This window comes from Athene cunicularia (genome assembly GCF_003259725.1).
Source record: "Athene cunicularia isolate RWA chromosome 1 unlocalized genomic scaffold, athCun1 chr1_part1, whole genome shotgun sequence".
Taxonomy (NCBI): domain Eukaryota; kingdom Metazoa; phylum Chordata; class Aves; order Strigiformes; family Strigidae; genus Athene; species Athene cunicularia.
In genome coordinates this window covers 96,741,139-96,768,305 of record NW_020799091.1, presented here as the reverse complement: position 1 = coordinate 96,768,305, position 27,167 = coordinate 96,741,139, and the positions used below count along the sequence as shown (strand labels likewise).

At 36.5% G+C, this 27,167-nt stretch overlaps 1 protein-coding gene across 1 annotated transcript in view; it reads left to right on the top strand.

Annotated features, from left to right (window-relative positions):
- DYRK1A (dual specificity tyrosine phosphorylation regulated kinase 1A) overlaps nt 1–26,778 on the top strand; it is a 58,684-nt gene extending 31,906 nt beyond the window's left edge. Inside the window, exons 2-11 of the mRNA XM_026850601.1 lie at nt 1,948–2,153; nt 11,199–11,291; nt 12,137–12,325; nt 13,060–13,207; nt 16,548–16,834; nt 17,927–18,073; nt 18,438–18,578; nt 18,856–19,162; nt 19,335–19,459; nt 20,517–26,778. Coding sequence (XP_026706402.1) covers nt 1,948–2,153; nt 11,199–11,291; nt 12,137–12,325; nt 13,060–13,207; nt 16,548–16,834; nt 17,927–18,073; nt 18,438–18,578; nt 18,856–19,162; nt 19,335–19,459; nt 20,517–21,140 — 2,267 coding nt within the window. The 3' untranslated portion in view covers nt 21,141–26,778. The remainder of the gene's footprint in view (nt 1–1,947; nt 2,154–11,198; nt 11,292–12,136; nt 12,326–13,059; nt 13,208–16,547; nt 16,835–17,926; nt 18,074–18,437; nt 18,579–18,855; nt 19,163–19,334; nt 19,460–20,516) is intronic.
- The last annotated feature ends 389 nt before the right edge of the window (nt 26,779–27,167 follow it).

Sequence of the window (27,167 nt, the reverse complement as noted above, 5' to 3'; positions counted from 1 at the left end):
CAGTTTTGGAGCTTACAAGGATCTCTATTTTTGTTAAAAATCACAAAGCAGTTTCTAATGGATGTTTTACAGAAGAGTAATTTTCTGTGCAACATTAAGTTGATTTATAATGGGTTTAGGTGATGAATTTCTTTATTTGTAAGGTCATCTTGATACTTTATCATGTTACTAGAGGCACTATAATGCACACTCAAAAAAAGTTTTCATGTATCATAGTTATTTCATGAAGGTTTGGGTTTTCCAGGGTTTTTTTGTGTTTTGTTTTGTTTTTAAGTAAAATGTTTGAAGATTTAATGAAACATTGTGAAAATATGTGTGTGCTCGTTGGCCACCAGTTCATTTTCTGGAGCAGTTTGTTCTTAGTCTTTTAGTAGTACTGAATTGTAACACTGGAGAAAAATACCAGTAGTCTGTCAGTGGGTACTTCACTGTACAATTTTACTTCACCCCTTTTAAAGTAATAGTGATTATACTAAATATAGGTTTTCTTATTCATAGCTGCTTGAATATTATTTTGACTTTTTATTGACTATATTCTTCTAAAATGATGTTAATGTATAATGCTGTTTGATTTCATCCCATGCCATTCTTCTGCTTCCCTGATAGGTGCTGAGTCAATGATACAGTATCATTTTGTCTTGAATGAGAATAGGTGATGAATTGAACAGTCAGTTATTTTAAAGAAAGTCGGATAAAATGACGGGGTTCATCTACCATTTTCTACTGAATATATTTTCTTGCAAGGTTTTGATTGTAAGGGAAGGAAGGATTTCCCATGCTGGTTAGGTACTTGATTATTTCACATCTTGCTTCTAAAATTTAATCTTTACCAATAATTGTGCTTCTAGATTTCAGCTTCCGATTCAACACATATTCCTTCGGTGGCAATGTTGGCTTAAGTGTGTCTGGCTGACTGTTCCATCCTGCCGTGTCTTTTACATTGTGCCAACATGGCAATCGTTTACAGAATTTCCTCCCTCTGGCATAGTCAGGAGAAAGCAAAAGGATGGATGTTAAATGTGGAACATGCTAAACTTTCATTAGCAAACAAAACCAAATTGTACTTTAGTCTGTCCTCCACTGTTAAGAGAACAGTGAAGATACAGGTAGACTACAAACCAATTAAATGCCATGACAGACATATGAAACAAGAGTTGCGAGGTGCAAGATCTGTCCTGGTTAGAGACAGATTCTGTGTCTGTGGAATTTGACGTTTTTCAGGATGTTACGCTATCTAATACTTTGGCCATAGGGTTTGCCGTTCTCCTGCAACTTGACACCAAGTATTTTGTTTGTCTCTTGATTTGCAGTTGCTTCTTGCAGTCTGATTTCACCTACCCAAAAAGGAGTTAATACACGTTGCAGTGCTGGCTACCTATAGCTCGATGAAACTCAGCGGTGGGAGTCAGAAAGCTGAGTTGAAGTACTGTGTGTGTTGGAAGAAGGGTGGAAGTTAAAAATGTAGGCTAGTGAGCGAAGCAGTTTGTAGGAAGACATAGAGGCCAGAGAAGATGAGCTGCTGAGGCTGAGCACTAGCTTTTTTTTTCTTTTGGTACAGTCAGTCATGAAAGTTGCCATGAACAATCTTGAAAGGCAGAACTTGTGCACTTTTCTGACTTTTATGAAATCCATACACAAAATCTGTATCTTTGAAAATAACCCCTGTCAAATTCCAATTGAGTTATGATGCATAGGTGAAAATGGTAGAAAAGGAATGTTAAGAATACTTAGGAATAAACAGTTAATTAATAATTTACCACAATGAAATGGGAAGAAGCACATCATCTAGGTGAGGATGATTTCTGTGTTCATTGTGTATGAAAACTCTTGAGTATGTTAAAATGGTGAAACTATTAGTGTTTATGAGCTCTGTAAGCTAGGAGATGGAGGCTGAGGTAAATATTTTCAAGCCATTAACTGCATTAAAAACTCACACTGTCTTTGCAGGAGGAGAGACTTCAGCATGCAAACCTTCATCTGTTCGGCTTGCACCATCGTTTTCATTCCATGCTGCTGGCCTTCAGATGGCTGGACAGATGTCCCATTCACATCAGCAGTACAGTGATCGTCGGCAGCAGAACATAAATGACCAACAGGTTTCTGCCTTATCATATGCTGACCAGATTCAGCAACCTCTAACATTAACAAACCAGGTAAGTGATAACAAAGAAGTCATTTTAGATGCAATAATTCTTTCTCTAATATTTTACATACTCATAAATTACAGGATTGGAACATATGTTTTAGTGTTTTCTTTGGTTTTGACTTTTTTTTTTTTTAAACTAATTAACTCCTGACTCTTCAGGACGGGTGAATGCATAAGTTTCTGGAAGTTGGTTTTAAACATCTGGTACATATTTATTATGATTATTCTACTTCTAACATTTTTGAAATGAGAGCGGAGAAAGATTGTCCAAGTGGAGAGTTGGAAAGAGAGTTTAATAATAGCTTTTTCTTTTTAGGGCTGTTTGATGTTAGTATGTGATGGCTTTATTACTTATTTTAATGGACGGTGTTTTAATGCAGGGCCACTGGTTAGTGTATTTGGAATAGAGAGGTTTGCACGAAAGATGTTTTATTAAGGAAGATACGTTTGTTTTTTTTTTTTTTAAAAAAAGGCACAATTAAAGCTATGCTATCATTGGGGTTTTACTACTACTAATTTACTACTTACCGTTGCAAGGAGGTAAAATGAACACAGGGATTATGATGATAACGGATGCTTTTGAGCTGTCAGGATCACTGTTTCTTCTATAGTGCTTCTGAGTTGCTAGAACTGCTGAAGTAGCTTCCTAACTAATAGTGCTAGGTTGCTAGCCACAAGAGCTACTATTGCCCTGTGTAAGAGAGAATTCTGTTGCTTTCTTAAAAATTACACAGCCCAGTTGTAGAGACCTGAACACCAACAGGTTTCAAAGGTTAAAATCCAGAAGTTTAAGTCAGAGCTTCAAAATTCAGTGCAGGCTGGTGAGGCATGCTCCATTTAAAGAGGATGGAGAGTGAAGTCTTTTGTTGCTGCCAGATTCTTGTGTTCAAGATGGTTTCAGTAGAAGAAACTACGGTACCATCAAGAAATACTTTGTTGGTACTGCTCTGTAGGAAGGCACTTAATGCAGGAAGAGGGAAGGATTAGGGAGGATGAGAATGGTCAAACTAAGTGCCAGGATATTTGATACTAGAATTTGGAGATGTGTAATGACTAGGGCTCTGTGAAGAATGGCAAAGTGAATGGAGCTGGCAAAGGATGTTTCTACTTTCACGAGAGCTGCTCAGTAGGAAGAGTAAATCTGCTCACATAAAATAGTATTTAGCTTGAGAAATCTACAAAGGTATTTTATGTGACACTTTTTTAGGTTAGAAGTCCCACAAAATCTCCACAATGAGAGGTTAGTGAATCAGTCTGGCAATTAAGAAAAGTTGCTGTGTTCCTTAAACCTTTCAAGGTAGTTATCTAAGCATTAGGATCTGGCATCGCATTTGTGAGCTTTTATGTACATTACTGCTTAGTTGTTATTGTTTTCAAACCAAAAAGCAGAATCAAGGAACTTCAGGGATGTATCGCCATCCGTTGCTCTTTGTGGTCACAATGGCTTTAAAATGGTAGCTGAATAATAGAAAGCTGAAGAATAGTTTTCGGAGAATAGCCAAGAATTGTTGACCAAAGAATGCAGCTCACTGAGATGAGGATGTAAATATAGGGAAAAAGCTGTGGTTGGCTCCAGGAAGTTATGCATATAAAGAAATGACCAGCTGGCCACCTTGATAATGGCAATCAAGCTGTCTTTGCACCACTAACACAATTTTATAGAATCAGTGTTTTTATTTTTCCAGTTCCCATCTTGTTCTGCATTGTAGCTTCTGTCTTCCTCTTTTACTGTAATTGTGTTGTTGAAGTCTTTATAGTCCTCTGCCTAAGCAGCTCAGAATTTTTACTCCTTTATCCTTTGTGAGCTGCTTTCAGCACCCCTGGCTTTGATGGCGGACAACTTTTTAAAGTCTTCTGACTACTTGCTTTTCATGACCCTTTCCTCAAGTTCTTGTGCTTCTCCCATCAACAAGTCCCATAGAGTTCTCACCAGATTCCAGGTTGATATGGAGGTTGTATATGAGCCTGTGCTGGGGACTCTCAATGTCTTTTTTTTGCCATTGCGCTGCACTTCTGGCTAATCTTACCCGCAAAACCAAATCCAGCTTACATCTTTATGCTAGTGAGTCAGATCATCTGCTCTAGACCTTGTCTCTGTCAAAAAAAATTACTTGTTCTTTCTCTTTCAATAGCTCTTTTGTCAGCTCTAGTTCATCTTATTAAAACATAACAACATAACTCACTCTTTTTTTTTTTTTTTTTTTTTTTTTTTTTTTTTTTTCCTTATAAAAGTCATGACACTCTATTATTGAAGGCTTTGTGCTGTCTTACCTTTCTCCATTGCTGTGGACTACCATCTTGCCTTTCACTCCAAATGTAATCTGCATACCATCTAGGTTTTCATGTCTAAATGATACATACATTTTACAGATTCTTTCTTTATGATATTTCTGCAGGAATCCTTTTTATTCAAGGTATTACCTTGAATATGCTGCAACTTGTTTCTCACTGTCCTTGATAAAAGCAGTTCTGTCCTGTATATGTCAATTCCGAAAAACTCTTGCTGAGATCATTTTCTGAACCGTCCTTGTGCATTTTTTTCTTTTCTCTGTTGGAATCCTACCTACTCATTCTTTCTGTTGTTATCTGCTGGTCTGTTAATAAAGCTTCTAACACCAGACTAACCTTTTAGTAATGGCATACTCTCTTCAGTCACGTAAGGTGATATATGTTTTCAAGTACATATGGTTAAGATCATGTTTTTAACTTGCGCAGCAAAAGGAATAGGCTACGTGTCTGTGGTAGGAGGCTTGATGGAATGATCTAGTAGAGCCATGCAAAATAGAAAAGAAGAAAAAGGTGACTTATGGCAGGTATACAAAGTGTAATTCTTGAAGGGTAGATCACTTCAATGCGATGTCGTGAATCCGGTCAGACAAGAAGTGAGGTCTCTGAGCTTCAGTTTCCCCGAACACCCTAATGCAAGTGGTCGTTGGCAGCCCAGACGATTGGGTCAACTTTTGTGCTACCAGTTTCCACAACCTAAAAGTAGCCCATTCAGGGGCCAGCGTCTGACAGTCGATTAACAGCGACTTGCCAGCCCCATTGCTCCTGGGAGCGCTCCATTACCTCGTGGAGTCCGGAGCCGGGTGGGTGAGGCGGGGGTCTGCCAGGCTCGTGGCGGTTGTGCCGGCTCCGCCGCGCAAAGCTCGTTCCCGCGCTGCAGCCGCCATCTTGTGGGCAGAGCGCGGCACTGCACCGCCTGCCCTAGTGCGGGGCGGAGCGCTGCCTGGGCACGGCCGGCCTCTCTTCTCCGAAACTGCCCTCCTGTCAGTGAACTCGCTGCTCTTCAATTATTTGCGGAGCAGTTTAGCATGTCTTTGAGTGAATTTTGCAGTGAAGGAGTCGAGCACGTTACAAGGATTACTTTCTCCATTGCTACATTTGCTGAACTTCATAAACATTTTGTCCAAATCCAGACAAAATTAGTTTGATTGAAAATAAAATCCAGGATGAAGCCTTAGATTTTGGGGTGCTGAAGTTGTATAGAAATAATAGAAAGCAAGTAGTTCCTCTCTGCAAGTAAATTCTTCAGGCAGCAAGATACGCAAGGATACTGCTTGTCGGTTGCCAGGAGTAGCTGTTAAGTTTTAGCATGTAGAATCAGCATTTTCTGTAAACAGTGTCATTTTGATAAATAGCAAAGATGATCTGTCTTACTATGTTTTCTCAGGTTATTTTTTCGTCTTTACTGAGGACTGACTCCTTTTTTTGGAGGAGTATTGTCTTATTCAAGTTCCTGTAATGATTTTCATTCATAACCAAATAATGGGGAAGCTAGGCCTTGAATGTTAATTTATTGGGTTTTTTCCTGCTCTGTCCTGCTTGTTTTTGATTTGTAATGGCTTGCAGACTACAATCTGGTATTTCATGAATCATTCACAGTTGCAGATTAAAGGTTAGGAAACAGTAATAACAATTTCTATTAAAGTTGTATTAATTATATGTATTTATATTAAATCTTACTCTATAAATGTTATTCACATCATCTTCTCTTACACCTATTGCTTTATGGCTATGGTGGCCAAAACTTACTCATCTCATCATTGGCAAGGAACAAATAACAGGAAGATACTTCAAAGCCAACCAGATTGCTTTGTTTTTCGCTTATTTATGAGGTTTTAAATTACAGTTAAAAACTTCCAGCTCTGTCCTCATTTTTCTTTTTATTTCTTTCCCCCCCCCCCCAGTAGTTAGGCTTAACACTTCTGTTTCCCAAAAACTGCTTGTTTGTAAGGGTTTAATTTAAATCTCTGATTCACCAGGTTCTGGGCCTGCTGGTAGGATGGGGTCCTGCTCTTGGTTGTGTGGTCTCACCTCACTGATAAGTGCCAGAGCCAGTTCAGGAAAGCAGTAAGAGCATGTGGTCTGGAGTGAAAAGATGAGATCTGTGGGACCTTTCTCCTTTAGCAGTAACAAATACTAATATTTCTTTGTCCAGTTTCAACTGGTTACATCTTGAGAGTTCAACATAGCCTGATGTGAATATAAGATAAGAGTTTAAAAGTTTTCACAACTTTCTCTTCTGTGCTGTCTTAATGTTTATCTTCCTCATAGATACTCAGATTGCCTGAAACTTTTTTCAGTTAAGCACAAAAGATTAGAAAATTGATTTACCTGATAAAGAAGTTGATGTGAGATTGCTGGACGGATTTTGGTAACAAATTGCAACACTTTTCACAAAGCAACTAGAATTCAGAGGTCAGGCTGACTGCTAAACATCTTTCTTTCTGTTTCTAAGATCACTTACCACCTGCAAAATTCTAGGTTTTACTGACCAGATGTTGGTCAGAGATTTTATTGGTTGCAATTAGATTGTTGCAAAGTTAATGTGTTCTAGCAGGCAGTAGCAAATCCTTAGCTCCATGTCAGCTACCTAATCAGCAACATTATTATTAGTGATGGTCAGACTTCTCCAGACTGTGACATGAATTTCAGTAAAAGCATTTCTCTCACTTTCCATCTATCTCAGACATTTTGTACAAAAAAAAGTTTATGCTCTGGCAACAAGAGTTTCAAAATGGGGTTTTTCATTCCCTTTCTCTTACTCCCCCTGCTCCCTGCTGCTTTTTAAAAAAAAAAATGCTGAATCAGGCAGGATAAAATCTTGGCAGATGATACTTTTTTCCTTGCTGGTTTTATTTATTTATTTATTTATTTCACTTTAAACTTATCTGTTTCTTACCGTTACTTTTATTCAACAACCTCGTTTCTTTGGGGAAGGAAGCCAGAATAAGAGGCACAGAGCACACATCAGTGGTTAAAGTAATTGGACTGAAATTCTGTCCCTACCTGCATACAGTTCTGGCTCTGAGTACAGACAGTTTGAAGATTTGAAGAGTCTTGGATTTCTCTGTTTTGTTCTCTGGCATATACGCTCTTTTTCTCTTTGGTCATTTTTTAAAAAATCTGAAGTTTGCTGTATATTATGGGGAATTGTTACAGCTTGTGGTTATAGCAATTAAACATCTGTTTTGTTGACTCTCTGGAGACACCATCTATTATGTGGCTGCCCACCATGATGTGGGGTTAAGGTCAACTTCCTATCCTGTATTACTGTGCAAGAAGGGTTTTAAATAGTGAGTGACGTAGGAGATGAGACTGGTCCATTCAGTTCTTTAATATGGGAGTCTACTAAATAGGTCATTACAATTAGAATTTTTGCTAAAAGTTACCCTTACAGTATAAAATCATCGTTGTTTATTCTGTTTGTGAAATGGAACATGTACTATATGCAAGCAGAATTTGTCTTTTTATTTCTTTCTTTTACTAATGAATGTGGATGGTGATGGATCTTTCTTTTTAAAAATTCTGAAATAAAGCATTCTATTAACTGCATATCTATATATCTGCTCAGAATTTCCTGTAATCAAAATAAAGTGCATTAGTAAGGAACAGTGCCATCATTTTTTTAGATAACAAAGCATATGTCCAAAGAGAGAAGAATTTTGTCTGTTCCTTCATTCATTAAACCTTAAAGACTATGCTAATTAAAACAACATACCTGAGTTAAAAGTGATAGTTTCCGTAAAACATGGTTTGTCTCAGATGTGTTGTGTACACATAAGCGGGGGTCTTGGTTGCCTTTTTTTGGTGTGTTTATTCTTCTTTGTTTAGACTGGTTACAGGTTGCTTCTCAGTCCTATGTCGTGTGTTGGGTTAATAGATAAGAAAAATCAATTTTCTGTTCCTTACTTGTAGTTTTCATCATGGTACTGCCCCAGGTAGCTGTACTGTTTCCATTGAGGCATAAGTGTGGACCAGTCAGAATGTGATGGGTATTTACTGACTTCGTAAATTGTAATGAAAGTAGTTTCTTATCTCTCAGTCTTGAAATACAAGCATATCTTTAGATTTGTGTTCTATCTTTAGAAAGATCTGAGGTTGCAGTGTTGCTGTCTGGCCACCAGATAGAGACTGAAGCTTGTGCAATAGGATTTTTCTTTTTCTTTCCTTTTTTTTTTTTTTTTTTTAAATTTTTTTATTTTTTATTTTGCCCCTCTTGTGGTTGAGCATACTTTGAAGCCAAGAGAGAAATCAGCATTACTCCAGTGATAAAGAATTGGAGATTGTTACTGTATAAAATGGGTAATGAGCATTTTGTTCTATAGTCTTCCATTGTCAGGAAGAAGGGAACACGATTCTCCAAAAGGATCTTGGAAAAAGAAGAGAATGTTACAGATTTTGCAATATAACAGGAGGAGGAAGAAAAGGGCATTTATTTCTCCTCTCCCACACAAAACTTTGAACCCAAGATAGCAAAACAATACCTGTTAAAAAGTTCATACAGGTTAATGTGTGTCCTCAGAAATGTGTGACTGTCTAAATGCACAATTAAAAGCACAATTTTCAAATAAGGTACCAACTGCAAACAACATAGGGGTAGTCTGCAGAATTTTAATTATTTATTAGGGAACAGCAACAAATCAGATTCCCCACCCCCACCCTGGGCTGCTTATTTCAGAGTTGAAATTAGAAGGTTGGGTTTTTTTTTTAAGTAAGTAAGCAAATTTGAGTTATAAAATAGAAAATAAACATGAATACTTGTCCTACAAATTCCCTTTTCAAATTACAGCTACCTTGTATGTGAAAGTTGAGCTGAACTATAGAGTTCTTCCACACAGACTCTTGCATCATGTTTCAGAAACATTCCCTAATCAAAAAGACCACAAATCATCAGTCGTACAGGAGGGTAAAAATGTTGTGTGGGCATATTTGGAGTGGTATGCATCAAACCTTTGAATTGCTGTTTGTCAGGAGCCTTCAGCTCCCCTGAGTTTGGTACCTGTTGGGAGTCCCAGCCTCACACAGATGCAATAAGCTTACCTGAGGTGTCTTTGCCTTTTCCTGCTCTCTAACTCTTGCTTGTTCACATTCTGTCTTGTTCTCTTGCTCTTTTCCCCTGCTGTGAGGTCTGCGCATCTGCGGGAGGAAAGCGAGAGCTTAACTTCCTAGTATGGTTGCTTGGGTACCTGAGTTTAGGTCCAATTTCAGAAACACAAACTCTCTTTATTACTTCTGTTTGTGAGAACTTTTGGGGGTTACCTCAACATGATTTTAAAAATTTGGTCATTGAGGGGAAAAAAAAAAAAAGGAACTACTTGCACAGCCACCATACTTTAAAAAATGGAGGACCAGTTATGCTTTTCCAGTTTATTTATAAGATCAACAATACTGATACAAAAATCAGTTTCATTATTTTTATTGATGACTTAAGCTCTTTCCCCAGCTCTGCAAGAGGTGCGTATTAGTTTAGCTGTAGCAGGAGGCATACGATGAGATTAAGCACTTGGAAGTGAGGAGAGTTCAGAGCCTAAGCATGTTTGATGGCATGAGATGAAATAATGAGAGATGAGAGTTGTAGACTGAGTGTGGTGGTGCTCGGTCACCTAACCCTCTTAATAATGAATAAGGAAGTAGAAGCAGCTTTAACCTACATGAAACAAGCTTTTCTGCAGTTACTTAAACTTGCCCTGTGGTTTTCTGTCATTGGGAAGAGAAAGAATAGAGAGAGTCAGACTAGGCGACCGGTAACACCAGCCTCACCACTCTCTCTCTCCTAGCTCCCTATGTGACACTCTCACTGAGACAGAAGTTTCCAGAGCTTGTCTGGCGGTACAGTTGTGCTGTTAACTAAGTGTCTGCTGAGCAGGTAGTCAGCTTTAGCCACATGAAATGGTTTGTGACTTTGTTTTTTCTTCCTTCTCTTTACTGGGGATACTACTCTTCTACTAAGCTTTCCAACTGGAACTTTATCTTCTGAGATTCCAAACAAATCTTAAGGAGGTATTGAAGTTAATCGGTAGATCTGGAATTTATATGGTGTATATGTGCAAAGGAAAAGAGGCACACATAGGTCTTGTTTTCCTCAGGAAACCAATTAAAAAAATGGCCTGCTGTTGAAGATGGTTTTGTTCTAAATGTTGTCAATTTCAGGAAACACAAATGAGGAAAATAACTACCTTTTCATGGACATTGTTTTAAAACTTTGAAAGTAGGTATGATGTTCATTGTGCATGCCACAGATTTCTTTTGATTTTCTTTAGGTTTTAGACTCAGGCCTGGATATTATAAAGCATGGTAGACCTGAGGGTTTTTTAAATTTGGAATTTAATACAGTTTAAATGTGGCAAACTGCCACAGTTCTCCAGTGTTTCTCCAGTAATTATTGTTAACTTCCATTTGTGGTTCTAATGCAGCTAGAAATTAAATACTGTTACAGTTCATGTTATCAGTCATGAGGTAGAATAGTAATATTAGCAAGAATCTTGGTTGTCAAAGGAGCTGTATTTTTAACTGAGGGGAAAACTGTTTATTGGCATTAAGCCTGTTAGGCATAATGGAGGTAGGAGGAGAGGTAGGAATCTTGGGGGTTTTGTTTGTTTGTTTTTTTTAATTAATTAAATGTATTAAAATTTTGATTCCTTTTTAAAAAACGTCAGCTAAAGAAAACAATGTTTCAATGAAATAACTAATTTCTATGAGGAATGTCACATTTTGGTGTAATAATTACATAGCTTGCTTTCTGAGTCATGATATGGTTATATTACAGAGGCGGATGCCCCAAACTTTCCGTGATCCAGCCACTGCTCCATTGAGGAAACTCTCCGTAGATTTGATCAAAACATACAAGCATATTAATGAGGTAATGTCTCCAGCTATCATTGTAATGGGTATTGATGTAAAGTTTTTGTATACATACGATAAAGTATATTTTCTATGAATAATCTAGTGAAGAGAGAAGAAAAATCAATCTTTCTCTCTTGCTCACCTCTCATTTGAGATCGTTGCTGTCATGGTCCTGCTTTCTGTCCAGCACATGGGAAATTTTTTATCCTGAAATTTATTTTCTGTTGTTTTATAAACAAATGTTGAGCTTTGGTGTTGCATGATAATGAAATATGAGTGGCACAAACATTCTTTTAGATCATGCTATAAACTTTTCTGAATGTGTCTAAGGACTTTTAAGTAAAATAGTAGAGTGTTTTCCCTAAATTACTTGACTGAATGTTATTGACAAATGTAAAATATAAAAAATATATGGTTAATATAGGAAGGCATCGGTTAAGTTTCTGACTCTTCGGCAATTGTAGGGAATGCAAAGGGATTTCTGCCGTCATTACTGATTTCCTTGGAATTCTTCTTTTCCAGTCTTTTGGAAAGAGCAACTGATAACTCTTGTTTCCAGGCTTGTTGTGTGTATAGTGTACTGTGATGTGTCTTTTCTTTTTGCACCCATGAACTCAAGGGATCAGTGTTATTAGTAAATTGATGTAGATCTGCTTTCTGAGTTTTAAATTACTCATCAAGACTTTGCTTTGGTATAATGACTTTAGAGTGATAGCAAGAGAGGGTTGTTTATTTTTTCCGGTAGTAGAAGTTGCATTTTAAAATCACAGGATTAGGTATCATGATTATAAAAGTTGATTCTGTTTTTACTGAACTGATGTTCTAAAAAGTGCTCTTAAGCAATATACTTTCCACGTTTAGGTTTACTATGCAAAAAAAAAACGGCGGCATCAGCAGGGCCAAGGAGATGATTCCAGTCACAAAAAGGAGAGAAAAGTTTACAATGATGGCTATGATGATGACAACTATGACTATATTGTAAAAAATGGGGAGAAGTGGATGGATCGTTACGAAATTGACTCTTTAATAGGCAAAGGATCCTTTGGACAGGTAATGTATATCAGCTGAGCAACCTATCATGTGACTCATGATATGCATTTCATTTGAAGTGTTATTCCTGTTCCATTTTAGAATTAAACTCTTTTTTCTTAATCTGTTGTACTGAGTGCCTGCTCAAGACACTTACGTTTTGTTCTGTTTCTTGTTACTACAGATAACATTTGAATATACCTCCGTATGTAGATCTGGTAAAGCATTTTTCAATGAGCAGATGCTCAGTGTTTTGCTATCTGCACAGTTTTAGCTGTTTGGCTTGGGTTTCTAAAATAAAACAATAGCCTAGTGCTAGGGAATACCTATTACAAATGCTACTTAGTAACATTTGTTTTTACTGTTCACAGCTGTAGCCAAGGCCTGAGAAAAAGGCTGGAAGGAGGATGGAGCTTTTCTTCAGTTGTTTTTGTTAGTTTTTCTCAGATTTTGCCAGTCATTTTACAGTATTGTTTTTGATTGTTTTAGATTGTTTTGATAATTGCATTTTGGATATAATACTTGCCTTAGGGAAGCCTCAGTGAAGCTCAGTGGAGTCATAGTTCTGTTTTGTGACTCACTGTAATGAATGTCACATGATAAATAGTATCAAGTAGGAAAAGAAATTTAACTGAAAAGAACAAAACTTCTTTAAATGTTTTCTCTGAATTCTGAATGTAAAGAAAGTTTTAAAAGTGAGTTTTGATGTATTTTGAAAACTCCAGATGATTTACTGATGTATTTGACTTTTTCAGGTTGTAAAGGCTTATGATCGAGTGGAACAAGAGTGGGTGGCTATCAAAATAATAAAAAACAAGAAGGCTTTCTTGAACCAAGCCCAGATTGAAGTGCGGCTGCTTGAGCTTATGAACAAACATGATACTGAGATGAAGTACTATATAGGTATTTGAATAGTTATTCTTCATTTTCATTAAATCAAAATTATGAATATTTTAGATCTTGGTATATACCATAGGATGCTTCTGGTGCTAAAGAAATGAAAAGAATAATACAGCTTTAAAAATTATTATTTAGTGCAAATTTTTCAGTTTGCTTTGCAACAGGACAGGATCCAGAAGAAGAATATATAAAATTATTTGGGATAACAGGCTTGTTACTTTGTAGTATTGTGATAATTTGTAGAATTTTCTTTTTCCAGTTAATGACACAGACACCTGAAGAAGTTGCTATGCACCAAGTTTTCCACAAAAGCTGTATTCTGTAGCAGTTCGCATCTCTTTCACTACTTTGAACATATCATAAATTATCTCAGAACTGTCATGGATAAGATCATGCGTACTTATTGTAAACCAGCATCATACAGTAGTTTTATGGCTTGCTTGATCATTATTTTTTGATCGTGTGTGTTTTTAAATCTCAAAATTTTGTTTAACAAAACTGAGATAAGATTTGTGTAGATGTTGACCATTTGTGTAGACTTGCCCATTTATAGCTCAGAAAATACTTTAAAGCTTATAATTTTGAAGGTTCCTGTAGATTGGAATGCTGTCACCTTTATTATTATAACGCTACTTGAACTTCGTAATAATGATGAAATTAATTCAGCTCGTGTAAAAAATTTGTTAAATCCTGTCTGTCCTCTGGAGTGGACAATTGAGCAAAAAGATGATGAAGGGAAAGCCAACAGCATGTTGTAAACAGAGATGGAGAAGTATGAGAAAAAGTAATTAAGCAAGATTAAACTTCAAGATTTAAGCATCCTTTTGTTTGTAGAAGCTGAAATACTAATAGCTGTGCTTTTCTGATTTGCATGTATATATTGGATTACTAATTTTTCAGTAGTTGAGAAAGAAACCTTTGAAATAATGTTAATGTACATTGATACTAAATTATCTGATGAGTATTCAGTTACATTTTAACTTGTTTTATAGAAGTTATCTTTAGAATACATTTTATGTATTCAGTGTAAAAATTTTAAAGGTATTTTTAACTTAAATTTATTAATAACATGTTTACATAAAACAAAAACTAAACTTGACAGCATACTGTGTCAGAAAGATGTCTCAGGAACATTGAAGACATGACCAGTTTGATTAATACGTAGCAAATAAAGACAATACTGGCATCATCGAATAAACTTTTGGAATTTTAAATAAAATTAAATTGACTAAAACATTATATAATATCCCCCTGTGAGTTAAGACAGGATGGCTTTATATAGAGAGCAATGCTGAAACAAAAAAAAAAAGAAAAATAAGTTCTGATAATTTTGAACAATGGTGAAATAATATGTACTGTCTTTGATTAGGCAGCTGATTTTAGGCTTGTTTCAAGCTGATTTCCAAATCTATTAGGGTATATTTGAATAGTTAACACAGTATTTAATGAACATGACAGCATCAATAAGGATCAAAAATCCCGAATAGATAATGTTTTGGATGAAAATCTTGTATTGCATGCTGTGCAAAAACTTACCATGGAAAACTGAGATCTCTAGGCACTTCACTGATAAGTATTTCTAAGTGTAGGAACAGTTGCTTATGAACATACTTCTCCAACAAGCCTTAATTGAAGCATTCAGCATATTCATGTAAAAAGTAAGTTGTCTGTAGGACATGTGGACAATTTACCCTTACATAGACTTACAGATATACAAGCTGAGTATAGTTGAAGGCGGCATTCAAGTATTACAATATACTGTGTTATGTAAAATGTATACTTCAGGGGGAACGTGGTTAAATAAACTGTAGCCTGATTAAGGACATAAAGTTTAACTGTTTATGCTTCTGTCAGATCTCCTCTAGTACCTTCACATCTTCTGTCTGGTCTCCTTCAGATCTAACACAAGCATAAAAATGCATTAAGGCCTTCAAGTTCTGTGAAAATTGGTGGTAGAGTGGAGGAGAAATATTCAAATGTCATGTCATCACTGAAGGATAGATGTGTCAAGTTCAGCCGTTATAAACTCTTAGAGCTGTGTGGTGGTTGCACGTGGTGCTGGTTGGCCAGCAGCATGCTGGTAGTTACAAATCAGTTGGAGTAGGTGGCGTTCCCTGCCAAGTTGACGGGTGCAGCAAGCTTAGTGGAGGAACTGGAGTCAAATGTAGGAAGTCCCCAAGGACGTGAAAAGGTACTGGTGCTTTTATGGTGGGAGAATAGTGGAAATATGGCAAAGGTGAGAAAATATGAAAGGTCTAGACAATGATGTACTGCAGAAAGTGGCATCAAGGTGGAAGCATATGGTCTTAGTTACAGGTAAGTCCTAGGGACACATGAAGAACTGTCATAATAATGGAGGAAAAAAAATCTGTAGGACACCAAGTAATGACCTTAATTGAAAGTCTTGAATTCTCATTGTGCTAATATTGGTTCAAGATTTTATTAGGACAAAAAGGAGAGTGTGGTGCTTTTTATATGAGGGCTGAAGTATTTTTTGTATTTCAGTTTTCTTTTACTTACAATAACCAACCTGAATGATTGACAGATTGGTAAATCCTGCTTGCCTTTAAAAAGATTAACGTGATGAATTTTTCACCTATTTCATGAAAAAAATTGATTGGATTTGGACCGGATTGGTTGCTTTCATAAATCAAGATTATGCCTGATTGAAATTAATATAATGTCTTTGGGATATTGATCAGTTTTATTAATTGAAGTAATCAACTGAAGTCACATAAATTGCAGTAAAGTCTTAGTATATTTTAAATTAATCTGACAGCCAAATATTTTCTCTGTCAATGTAAGGGAAATTCCTAAAAAATACTTCAGTCTAAAGTCCGGTATTTGTTTTACTGTTGAGAATGCTGCTGTATGTGCACTTTTCTAATCTGCTAGGACTCAAATACAATTTTAGCTTTAGGAGGGTGGAGAAAATTAACTTTCCCCTGAAAAAGATCAAGTGTTGCGACAAAGATTGTATTACACAGTTTGGGCTTCTTGTCTTTTTTGCTGTTATTTTTATTTACCCACAAATGTGTTTGCTGATAGGGAAGTGATAGCTTATTTTGAAAAAATACCTCTTCTATCTTTTAAATAATTTAATTATAGCTTTACCGAGGTACACCTGAGGACACTTCAGATGTATAAAATGTCCCCCCGTACCCTAGACATGCAGCAATATTCTGTAAATAACCATAGACCTAGGAAAAAAAACACTGTAGTATCTTACTCATAGGTCAGCTTCCCACATATAGATTATAATATTTCAGCATTGTGTTGCAATTAGTATTTAATAATTACTACACAGGATATGTGTTAATTATTTTCTTCCCCTTTTTTAAAGTGCATTTGAAGCGCCACTTCATGTTCCGAAACCATCTCTGCTTAGTCTTTGAAATGCTGTCCTACAATCTGTATGATCTATTGCGGAACACCAACTTCAGAGGCGTCTCATTGAACCTGACACGAAAATTTGCACAGCAGATGTGCACTGCACTGCTTTTTCTGGCGACTCCTGAACTTAGTATCATTCACTGTGACCTAAAACCTGAGAATATCCTGCTCTGTAACCCCAAACGAAGCGCTATCAAGATTGTTGATTTTGGCAGTTCATGTCAACTTGGACAGAGGGTGAGTATTAGTAAAAATTCTGGTTATGCTACTGTTGGATACATATGAAAAAATATGTTTAAGTCATAATAGCTAGATATCGAAATTAAACTTTATTAATGATGACTTAATTGAAATAGTAACTAATGTTTACATAGGGTGTTAGACATCAGTAGTCAGTAGGAGCTTTAAACATGAATTTTAGTGCCGTAGTAAATAAACTTTCACCATAGTGATAAACTTTCCATCTTTTTTTCTCCTTGGTTATGTTTTTACACTGTGTTAATGCAGAATGCATCAGCACTTGACTGTGGAAGTCTGCAGTGCTATTAAATAAAACATTCTTTTATTATTTTATTATTCCATATGTATTACTCCTTCGACTTCAGCATGTCCCCTATTTAGTGTGCTTTAAAGATAAGATGTTTGAGGGTTGAGACAGTCCAATAACTGGCTTTTAAAGGTACTGGTTATAACTAACCCATTTTTACAAACAACTGCGGAAAACTGTGGAAAATACTAAACTGAGGTTGGGGTGGGGTTGTTTCTTTTTTTTAATATGCTTATGTTTAAGCCAGTCTCCAGGTTTAGAATCAGGATAGAATTATCTGTTTTATGAAATGAACAGGATAGTTAGGAGTGGATGGAGGTTGCTTTTTTCCCATGTGTTGTTTTCTAGTTCCTGGAATCACCTGTTAATTTCATCTTGTTTGCTCATGTCATAATTGTGGCTTTTGATCCTTTACTATTAGTTTTGTCTGAGGTGTTAGTGATTCCGATGTGTCTTGTGATACCAGACTAAAATTTTGTGACCTGATTACCTGTAATTGGCATGAGATTACACTCATCAACCCTAAAGTGTAAATTACTGACATGTGAATCTGCACTTTGTCTTTTTTTTTTTTTTGAGAGAGAGTGTGAATGCTAATATTTTCTTAAGAATTAACGTTTACATATTTTTATTAATGTAATGTATAGATGATTTTAAGTATCACTGATACCTTGGCTTTTCTTAGACCAAAAATGTGTTTCATGGTAGTTCTGTTTTGTAATATGGAATCATAATAGTGCTCTTTGGATGCTGTGTATTACTTTTAGATGCTTTTATTTCAGATATACCAATATATCCAGAGTCGTTTTTATCGATCACCAGAGGTGCTACTGGGAATGCCTTATGATCTTGCAATTGATATGTGGTCCCTTGGGTGTATTTTAGTTGAGATGCACACTGGAGAGCCTCTTTTTAGTGGGGCAAATGAGGTATGCAGCTATATTACAGTACAAGTAATTTGATTCTTATTTTTGTTGTTGTTCGTTCTCATCATGATTTTCATCTGTTTAATTGTAGTACATAAATTAGGGAAGTCTAATAATTCTAAAATGAATAAACATCAATGATAGCAATGGCTTTTGTCAGAACTCTAAATTGCTTATTAATAATTTTCTGTTTCTGGGTGCTCCTTCTTACTCCTTATTCATTAATTTGTACACATTGGATTTTTCGTACAGTTAATTTAGAACTTGTCTGGGTAGTTAACATTTGCTTCACATGTGACTGGAATCTCACTCTGTCATACTGCTTAGCTGTCTGTCACATGTTTTTCGCAAATATTCTTTGTAACAGGTGGATCAAATGAATAAAATAGTGGAAGTTTTGGGGATACCACCTACCCATATCCTTGACCAAGCACCAAAAGCAAGAAAGTTCTTTGAGAAGTTGCCAGATGGCACTTGGAACTTGAAGAAGACCAAAGATGGAAAAAGGGTATGATGATGATACAGGCTGTTTCTTTTTAATAAATAAATAAAAAAATTTAAAAATTGGTGAGATGTTACTTTATTTTACATCTTCCCTTACTGAAAATATAGCTTTTGTGTTGTCTATTATTGTTGCATGTTGTAAGACAGATTGATTAAATAACACTTTCTGTAGTGTTGAAGAATTTTTTATTTGACTGACTTCGTTTTATGGCATGTTTAAACTGTGCACATCCAAGGCTTAATACTTACTTGATCTCAAGCAATTTCAAACTTTCCAACAGGAATACAAACCACCCGGAACTCGTAAACTTCACAATATACTGGGAGTTGAAACAGGAGGACCAGGTGGACGTCGTGCTGGGGAATCGGGTCATACTGTAGCTGACTACTTGAAGTTCAAAGACCTCATCTTAAGGATGCTTGATTATGACCCTAAGACACGAATTCAACCTTATTATGCCCTACAGCATAGTTTCTTTAAGAAAACAGCAGACGAAGGTACAAACACAAGTAACAGTGTGTCTACGAGTCCTGCCATGGAGCAGTCACAGTCTTCAGGAACCACCTCTAGTACATCTTCAAGCTCAGGTAAATTTTCCTCATTAACAGATAACAAAATTGCTTTTCCTAATCACATCAAAATGTGATTATCGTAGGTCTTGCATTTTTACCTTCAAGCAGTTTAAATATCTTCATGCTGATTGTTTTACAGCTTACTTTAAATTTTATGTCTCTAGTTATGCATGTTATGATTTTATAGGTGGATCTTCTGGAACAAGCAACAGTGGAAGGGCACGGTCAGACCCCACACACCAGCATCGACATAGTGGTGGACACTTCACTGCTGCTGTTCAAGCTATGGACTGTGAAACACACAGCCCACAGGTATGCATAAGTGTAGAGTTTTTGTCTGTTTGATAGATATGAATTTTCTGAGAATATTAAGTCATTTTAAGGCTGAAGTGGTTTAGACCTGGAACTAGCCATCACATTTGGTTTATTTTTTACCCCCAGCTCTTGCATTGTGTCCCTTTGTATGTTAGGTCAGTCACTTAGCCAAAAGTTACTACAGGTGCCTGTAAAAATTTCCATAAGTTCTGCAGAGGTGAAGGTTTCATATTAGTAGTAGCAATAAGTCAGGTGGATCTGTCAGTGCTTCACCTTACACAGCACGTTAGGGTACACACAACTATGCATCTTCTAGTCCAGTGAAGAACTAGCTTGTACTTCAGAGGACTCCGGCTGGAGTTCTTACTTCCATTCTATGGTGTTCAGGTACTTCAACATTATCATTGATGAATAAGTGTTTATTCAATACTACTTGGAAAGAAGCAATGACTCATTTATTAAGTACAAATAATTCAGTAAGATTTTTATTTTAGTACAAAACAGATAAAAACATAAATTCTCCTCAGTAGACAATTTAGTTTATGCAGCAAATTGGCATGTAGCTAGATCTTGCTAATTTAGGAATCTTTAATTAGCTGTGTTCTTCCAGAGGTGTGGGTAGTACTCCTCTAATGCTGTTGACACCACTCAAGATACAAACTAAAACATACTAATTTAGTTTAATATGCTTATTGTTTCCAGAGGCCTGAGTCAGAGATCGGGACCTGATTGTTATAGGTGTTGTACAAACATTATGTTGTTTATTACTGCTATTACATAAAGCTGCTTCTATCATCTTGACAGTAAGGTCACATATTGTGCTTACTTAAACTGTTTGAAAAAAGCATCTAGAATGTGAACTCATTTTTCTTAAGATACATTTAGAAAAGTGTATTAGAAATGTTTCTTAACTACATGCTTACATTTCTAGAATAATTTTGTAACTGCAAGGTTTGGTTAACTTTTTAAAAAGTTAGCATAAGTATTAACTTAATCTCACATATTGCAAGTGGACAGATTTGCATTTTAATTTTTATTTTGCTTATTAACATAGGTTCGACAACAGTTTCCTCCTCCAATTGGTTGGACAGCCACTGAGGCTCCTACACAGGTCACTGTTGAAAACCATCCAGTTCAAGAAACCACCTTCCATGTAACCCCTCAACAACAGAATGCATTACATCATCATCATGGAAATAGCTCTCACCACCACCACCACCATCACCACCACCACCACCATCATGGACAGCAAGCCTTGGGTAGCCGGACCAGGCCGAGAGTCTACAATTCTCCAACAAACAGCTCCTCCACCCAGGATTCTATGGAGGTGGGCCACAGTCACCACTCCATGACATCCCTGTCTTCCTCAACTACTTCTTCTTCTACATCTTCCTCCTCTACTGGTAACCAAGGCAATCAGGCCTATCAGAACCGCCCAGTGGCTGCTAATACTTTGGACTTTGGACAAAATGGAGCTATGGACATGAATTTAACAGTCTACTCTAATCCGCGCCAAGAAACTGGCATAGCTGGACACCCAACATACCAGTTTTCTGCTAATACAGGTCCTGCTCATTACATGACTGAAGGACACCTTGCAATGAGGCAAGGAATTGATAGAGAAGAGTCTCCCATGACAGGAGTTTGTGTTCAGCAAAGTCCTGTGGCTAGCTCGTGATTAAACTGAAACTAAGTTTGTTTCTTGTGTGTTTTTATAGAAGTGGTGTTTTTCCAAAAACAAAGTGCAAAGCTGCTTGAATCAGAAGGAGATAAACTCACTGAACCGCTACAGGAGGGCAAAGCTGACTATTTTTTTAAACTTGAAAAGATTGCAAAGGGACAATGAAGGGTTTTTTTGTTGTTTTGGGGGGTGGGGTGGGGTGTTTGGTTGGTTGGTTGGTTTTGTTTTGTTTTGGGTTTTTTTTTAAGAGCCATGTCTGGACCCACCTTAACGGATAGCTTAGTGGTGTTCACCTTTTGCTTCCCCCATTTTAACTTGCCACAACCTAGTCATAGTTTGTTTTTTTGGGGGGAGGGATTGTTTTTTTTTTTGTCTCATTCAACAGGGGTTATTGTTCAAATGTTAGTTGTAGTTGCAAACTAGTTTCTTTTTAAAGGCATTGCACATGATTTATAAAAGGGCCCTTTGAAGTTCTTGGGTGGGAGGGGAGTGAGTAATATATATATATATTTTTTTTAGTTCCCCAAACAAACATGGGCACAGAAATGCAGTACTGTAAGAAAGAGGGACCTTCAGATTACACAAATATATATTCTTCAGCTGTAAAAAGGGACGGTTGTATGGAGTTTGTAAGGCACATTAAGCATGCTAAGTGGCGGTGATCAGAACTCTCCTTTTCTGAATCTACTGAGGATCAAAGCAGCAATTGTAATGGGATTCTGTGGGTCTCATACTTTGGAGCCCACAGTCAGTTAGTATTGAAATATGACTGGTTTCATAACTGAGGTGCACTGAGAAGCAATCAACGGGTCGGTCCTGGCCAGTCCTGGGGAGGTCTAAGTGGTGGTCTTTGGGATAACCTTTGGCCTTATGGATTTGGACTCTTAAGTTAGAAGAGCCTACCATTTCAGATGCAATCACTTTTGGACATGCTTTTGCAGACAGTCCTTAATGCTGAAAACACAGAGAATGGGTAATTCAAGAGGCCTTTCTTTTAAAATAGACTTTTGTGACCCACTTATTGTAAGGTATTGCAAGGTCACTTTGCGTGTGTCATAAAGTTGACTTCCTTATTGGTTGAAGGTCACAGGAGTAGTGGTTTGCGTTTGATGGAAATAGCTACAACTGTGTCCCTTCCTGCTTTTTACTTTTTTCTTTTGCTTTTTCTCGGCACGTGGTTTCTCCACCATTACTTCTGCACAAAGACGTCTTCTGTTCATCCTGAACATTTTTAAAAATGCAGAATTTTATGTGACTGCTTTTTTGCCTCACAATTATGCTGTGAATTTTACAAAAATTTATTTTCTTTTTTGATAATTTATTGTACCAAAGCTGTTTTTATAGCACATAGATGTCTGTAACCAATAATGTAGCAGTTCTGCACTTTGACACAAGGTGTAACTAGACCATTTTTAAATGTCAGTTGAAAATTATGGCTGTACTATTGCTTAAACAAAACTGGAACTGTTGTTGAATTCATAGCCAATACATTTACAGCAATCTGTGTACTGAACATAATAGATTGACATCTACTTCGAGACTTTAACATCTGTTACATTATAAATGTGTTCAGGCTTCTGAAGGTAAAAGGGACACTAGATCCAGAAGCTATGAAACCAGCAGTTGATTCTTGTATTCCTTATTAACATAATTGTAAACTTGAAGGCAAGACCTTGATTGCATGAACAGGTCCAAAATAATAGTCTGAGTAAAGCAAAACACTCACATGAGACCTGAAGTTAGCAGGCTGTATTTAACAGGTGCCTAATTTTTGGGTAATGCTGCCTTAATATAACACAGTCAGCTTGGCAGTTGCAAAATTTATGGGCCCATTCAGAGATTTGTTTATATGAAAAGTAAAAGCACCGTGAAAAACATTTGAAAGAATAAGGGTGACTCATTGATTGCCCATCCCAGATTAACATTGTTTGCCCATTATATATTACAGAAGCAGTGATCTACCTCTGCCAGTAAGCCCTTTTAAAAGTTAATTTAGCAGAAAATCCAGAGTTTATACTGGTCAATTCCATGTGGCTAAGTCATTTTTTCAGACTAAAAGGTGGAATTTTTTATACTTACAGTGGCAACGCAGCAGCTGACTACCATATAAATGGGAATGAATACTTGGGATTACCAGTTTTTTGTAAACCATGGGTTTTTTTAATCAAGTGATCCATATTTCTTTTATATTGACACGTCAACCCTGTGGATGAAAGTGGGGGTTTTTTCTGTTTTCTTTTTGGTTTTATTTTTAAACTCAGTAATTCAGAGAAGTTTACAAGGATTTGGAAGGGTGTCACCTTAGAAACGGGATGCTGAGTTTAGCAATATAAAAAGGAATATAAGGGTAATACGAAATCTGGGTAATTTTTGTGTGCGCGGGTTGCCACACCTTAGCAAGCACCAAAAAGTAAAGCAGTTTAAAAAAAAAATTACATAAAGAAGAAATCATAAAATCCAGTGCTTCTGCATACTGTGTTATGTTACAGTCCAGTTTTGTGTGCTTTACTACACAGTTTGGTTACAGGACTTCTGTGCATTGTAAACATAAACAGCATGGAAAAGGTTAAATACCTGTGTTCAGATTGTAAGATCTAGTCCGGACTTGCTGTGTATATTGTAACGTTAAATGAAAAGACAAGCCCTTTGTATTATAGTCATGCAGTCTTATGTATGATAAACAGTTGAATAATTTGTCCTCAGACTCTTTACTGTGCTTTTTAAAAAAAGAGTAATTTAAGAAAAAATGTAAACATAGTAAATCTTCCTATGCAATTAACCTACTTCAAGCCATGGTATGGTAGGTATAATTATACTATAATATGTAAATATCAGATACATTGAAACAGACTTAAAAATATGAAAGTAAAAGTTGGAGGCATAACAGATAATTTTGAGTTTTTAATTGAAACAGCAAGGTATACAAAATCACTGATGTATGAACTCAGCTCTGCTTGATTCTGATGGACTGTACTTGTAGTTTGAGTTCTTTATATTATCATCTGTTAGTTTGAATGTTCTTATATGCACTGCAGCTTTCTACCTATTACAGACTAGCTGATTTTAAGGCCAGAAGTGACCATGGTAATGAAATAATCTGACTGGCATGCCGTTATCCCTAGAATTCAGTCTAGCTATTTCTGCACCGTGAAGTCCGTATCTTTTGGGTGCAGTAGAACCTACTTTTGAAAAAGATAGCTGATTTTCATATAGATTATTCAAGTGTGAGGATTTTTCCGTGTCTCTTGAGTGATTCAGCTAGTTTATTTTCCATACTCTTAGTCCTCCTTCAGTTTTAGGACTGTTTAGTTACAGCTGCTGGCCATCGGATAGCTAGCTGCCTATTAGAATAACAAATAACTACTCTAGTTTTAAACTATTTCACTTTATTCACATAAAAGTATGTTAATTTTAATAACCTATATAGATGGAGTTCCTTAAATCTCTTAACTGTAAAGCTTTTACGGCTCTTCTGAAACTTCAGATGTTTTAAAATCCATTCTAAAGCGTGGACTTGAGAACTGCATACAGCATCTGATAGCATTTTCAATATTGCTGTGTGCGTGTAGTATGTGCAGGTACATTCTTGAACCTTTCAGTTTATATCTTCGCTTGTTTGTTTATACCTCCAAGGATTGCATTTTTAAATCTTTCAGTCTCAGTTATTTGCATTAAAAGATTGTAAATTTAGATGATTATCCATCATGATTCCTAAGTCCTTTTCAGAACTGCTGCTCTTCCAGGATGTAGTCTTCCATCCTGTAAGTATAATGATGTCTGAACGGGACTGGTTTACAGAAGGGTTGGATTCACCTATAGGTGTGACTTGTCTTCATTGTTTATCACTCTACCATCGTTATTTTCATTAAACCATCAATGTGCTTATATCTTAGTCTTGGTAACTGAAAAATCTTAAATACCTTGGAAGATAATTTCTGTTGAAACCCATCAGAAACATCCTTTTTTAATGAGGAAGTAATCTATAACTCTAACCTGATGCAGTATGGTGAATATGTTGTGTTGATTTGTTCTATATTTCAATAAGATCATTATATGGAACTTCTGAATAGTATGGAAATATCTTTCTACTCAAAATTACACAAGCAACTCAGAGTTATTGCTGAGTGTTGATCTCATGAGGACAGTTTGTATATAGCATGACTTTGGCAAGTGATTTATTTTACTGAGAAGGATGGCTGTTGGAATTGCACAGTATCTTACATCTGTCAAGCAAAGAAAGATGCCTTGCCAAATTGTAGTTTTCTGTGATATATCCCTGGTTTTGTGGGGTTTTTCAGAAGCAACCTCATGTTGAAAAGCTTGCAATCGATATTTATTTCTCCACTTCATAATGATAGTTGAACTATTTTTTCCTTATTGATTAAGATGCCTTGGTTTTATTTCAACAGTTCTCCATATTAGCCCTGTCAAATATATATGATCTGCCTAGACCCGAAAGGATTTGTAGTTTCTGTTGTTTATTGTGTTTTATGCTAGTAGTTACAGAACATCACAGAGTTCAAATACAGGACAGTCGCTGTGACTATTCTTTGAAGGCCTGAATGATACAAGAATGTGATACACTTCATAAAGACAGATGTGGTAGTTAAAATTTTAAACTTCAGGTTCCTGTGCTGAATGGCAGAGAGAAAATATAATTAACTTCAAGCAATGTTCATAGATTCTAGTGGGAAAGTGAGGATAGATCTAGGGGATAAGGGCTGGAATTGGAAGAATGTTCTGTGTGGGAGTCTGTCTAATGTGAATAATGGCATAGGGAGCGGAGAGAAATACCCTAAGCTGGAGAGGGATGGTGCAGACCTTAATGAGACTGAGAAAATGTTTATGTGGTCCTGGTCCTAGGAAAGCATGTGAGGGAAACTAAATTAAAAGCTTCATGGCCATGTTGAATGAGGCTTAACAGTTCTGCTTTAGTGGAAAGTACGTTTTTCACAGAAGGTTGCATTCCAGTAATTGACATGTCTAGAGTGTAGCTGCCTGTCTTGTTTCAAGGTAGACTTGAATCCAAACTATCAAGTGTCAAGACTTGGGTCACATCTGGAAGTGTGCAAGAGAGCAGAAATGAAAGTTGGGATGGTTTTACTGCAGTTTCGAAAGGCTAAATTGAAAAAGGAGGATTTGTTTTCAGACAGCAGACCAAACGAGCATATGCGGGCGAGATCAGACTGACAGAAGCAGCAGTAATGGATAAAGTGGATTGTCAGCATGTAGGCAACTGAAGGGATTTTAATTTATTTACTGACTAGGGTTGAGATGGATAGATTAAAAGGGACTGAAAGCAGAGCCTAGTGAGACCTTAAAAGAGGCAAACCAACATGTAAATTAAGTTTTAGAACTGTAGGAATAAAAAACCGCCAAAACCCAAGCAGTGTATTTTATTGAGTGATTATCTATTAAAAATTGTTACATGTGTTTAGTAGGATTACAATGGAAACAAGATTGACCAAAGACATCCTTAAAAAAAATTGCTGCCATGGACTAGAAAGGACACAGGTTCTATATATCCTGGAAGATGTTCTATTGTGGATTCATCTTAGGTCCTAATTCCTAAGGCAGAACAGAAGTTCCTCTGTTTTACACAAGCAATTATTTCCTCAGTGAACAACAGTGAAAAGTATCCCAGGTAAATAATGATAAACAGTGTCACAGTGAAAAGCTGCTAAACCTCAAATAGAAAATGAGCATGTAAGGAAAACAGCCCCAGTATTTTCAGTCTAAATAACAAAAAGCATCAGCTATATTTTGAAAATTAAGGCTAGTAACATTCTTTTCAGACAGAACTACCATTATTGTAAAAACATCATAATTCCTTTCAGGAGGAGTGTATGGACCAGATTTGTCTTTCTAAAAGAAATCCTAATAATCCTTAAGAGCATATGCATCCTGGGCTGAGGCGAGTTGGTCTCAATTTCAGTGGAGTCAATACTGAGAAACTCGCAGGTAGATCATGCTTTTTGGACAACAGAATGTAATGTGGCTTAAGGTAAACAAGGCAATGCAACT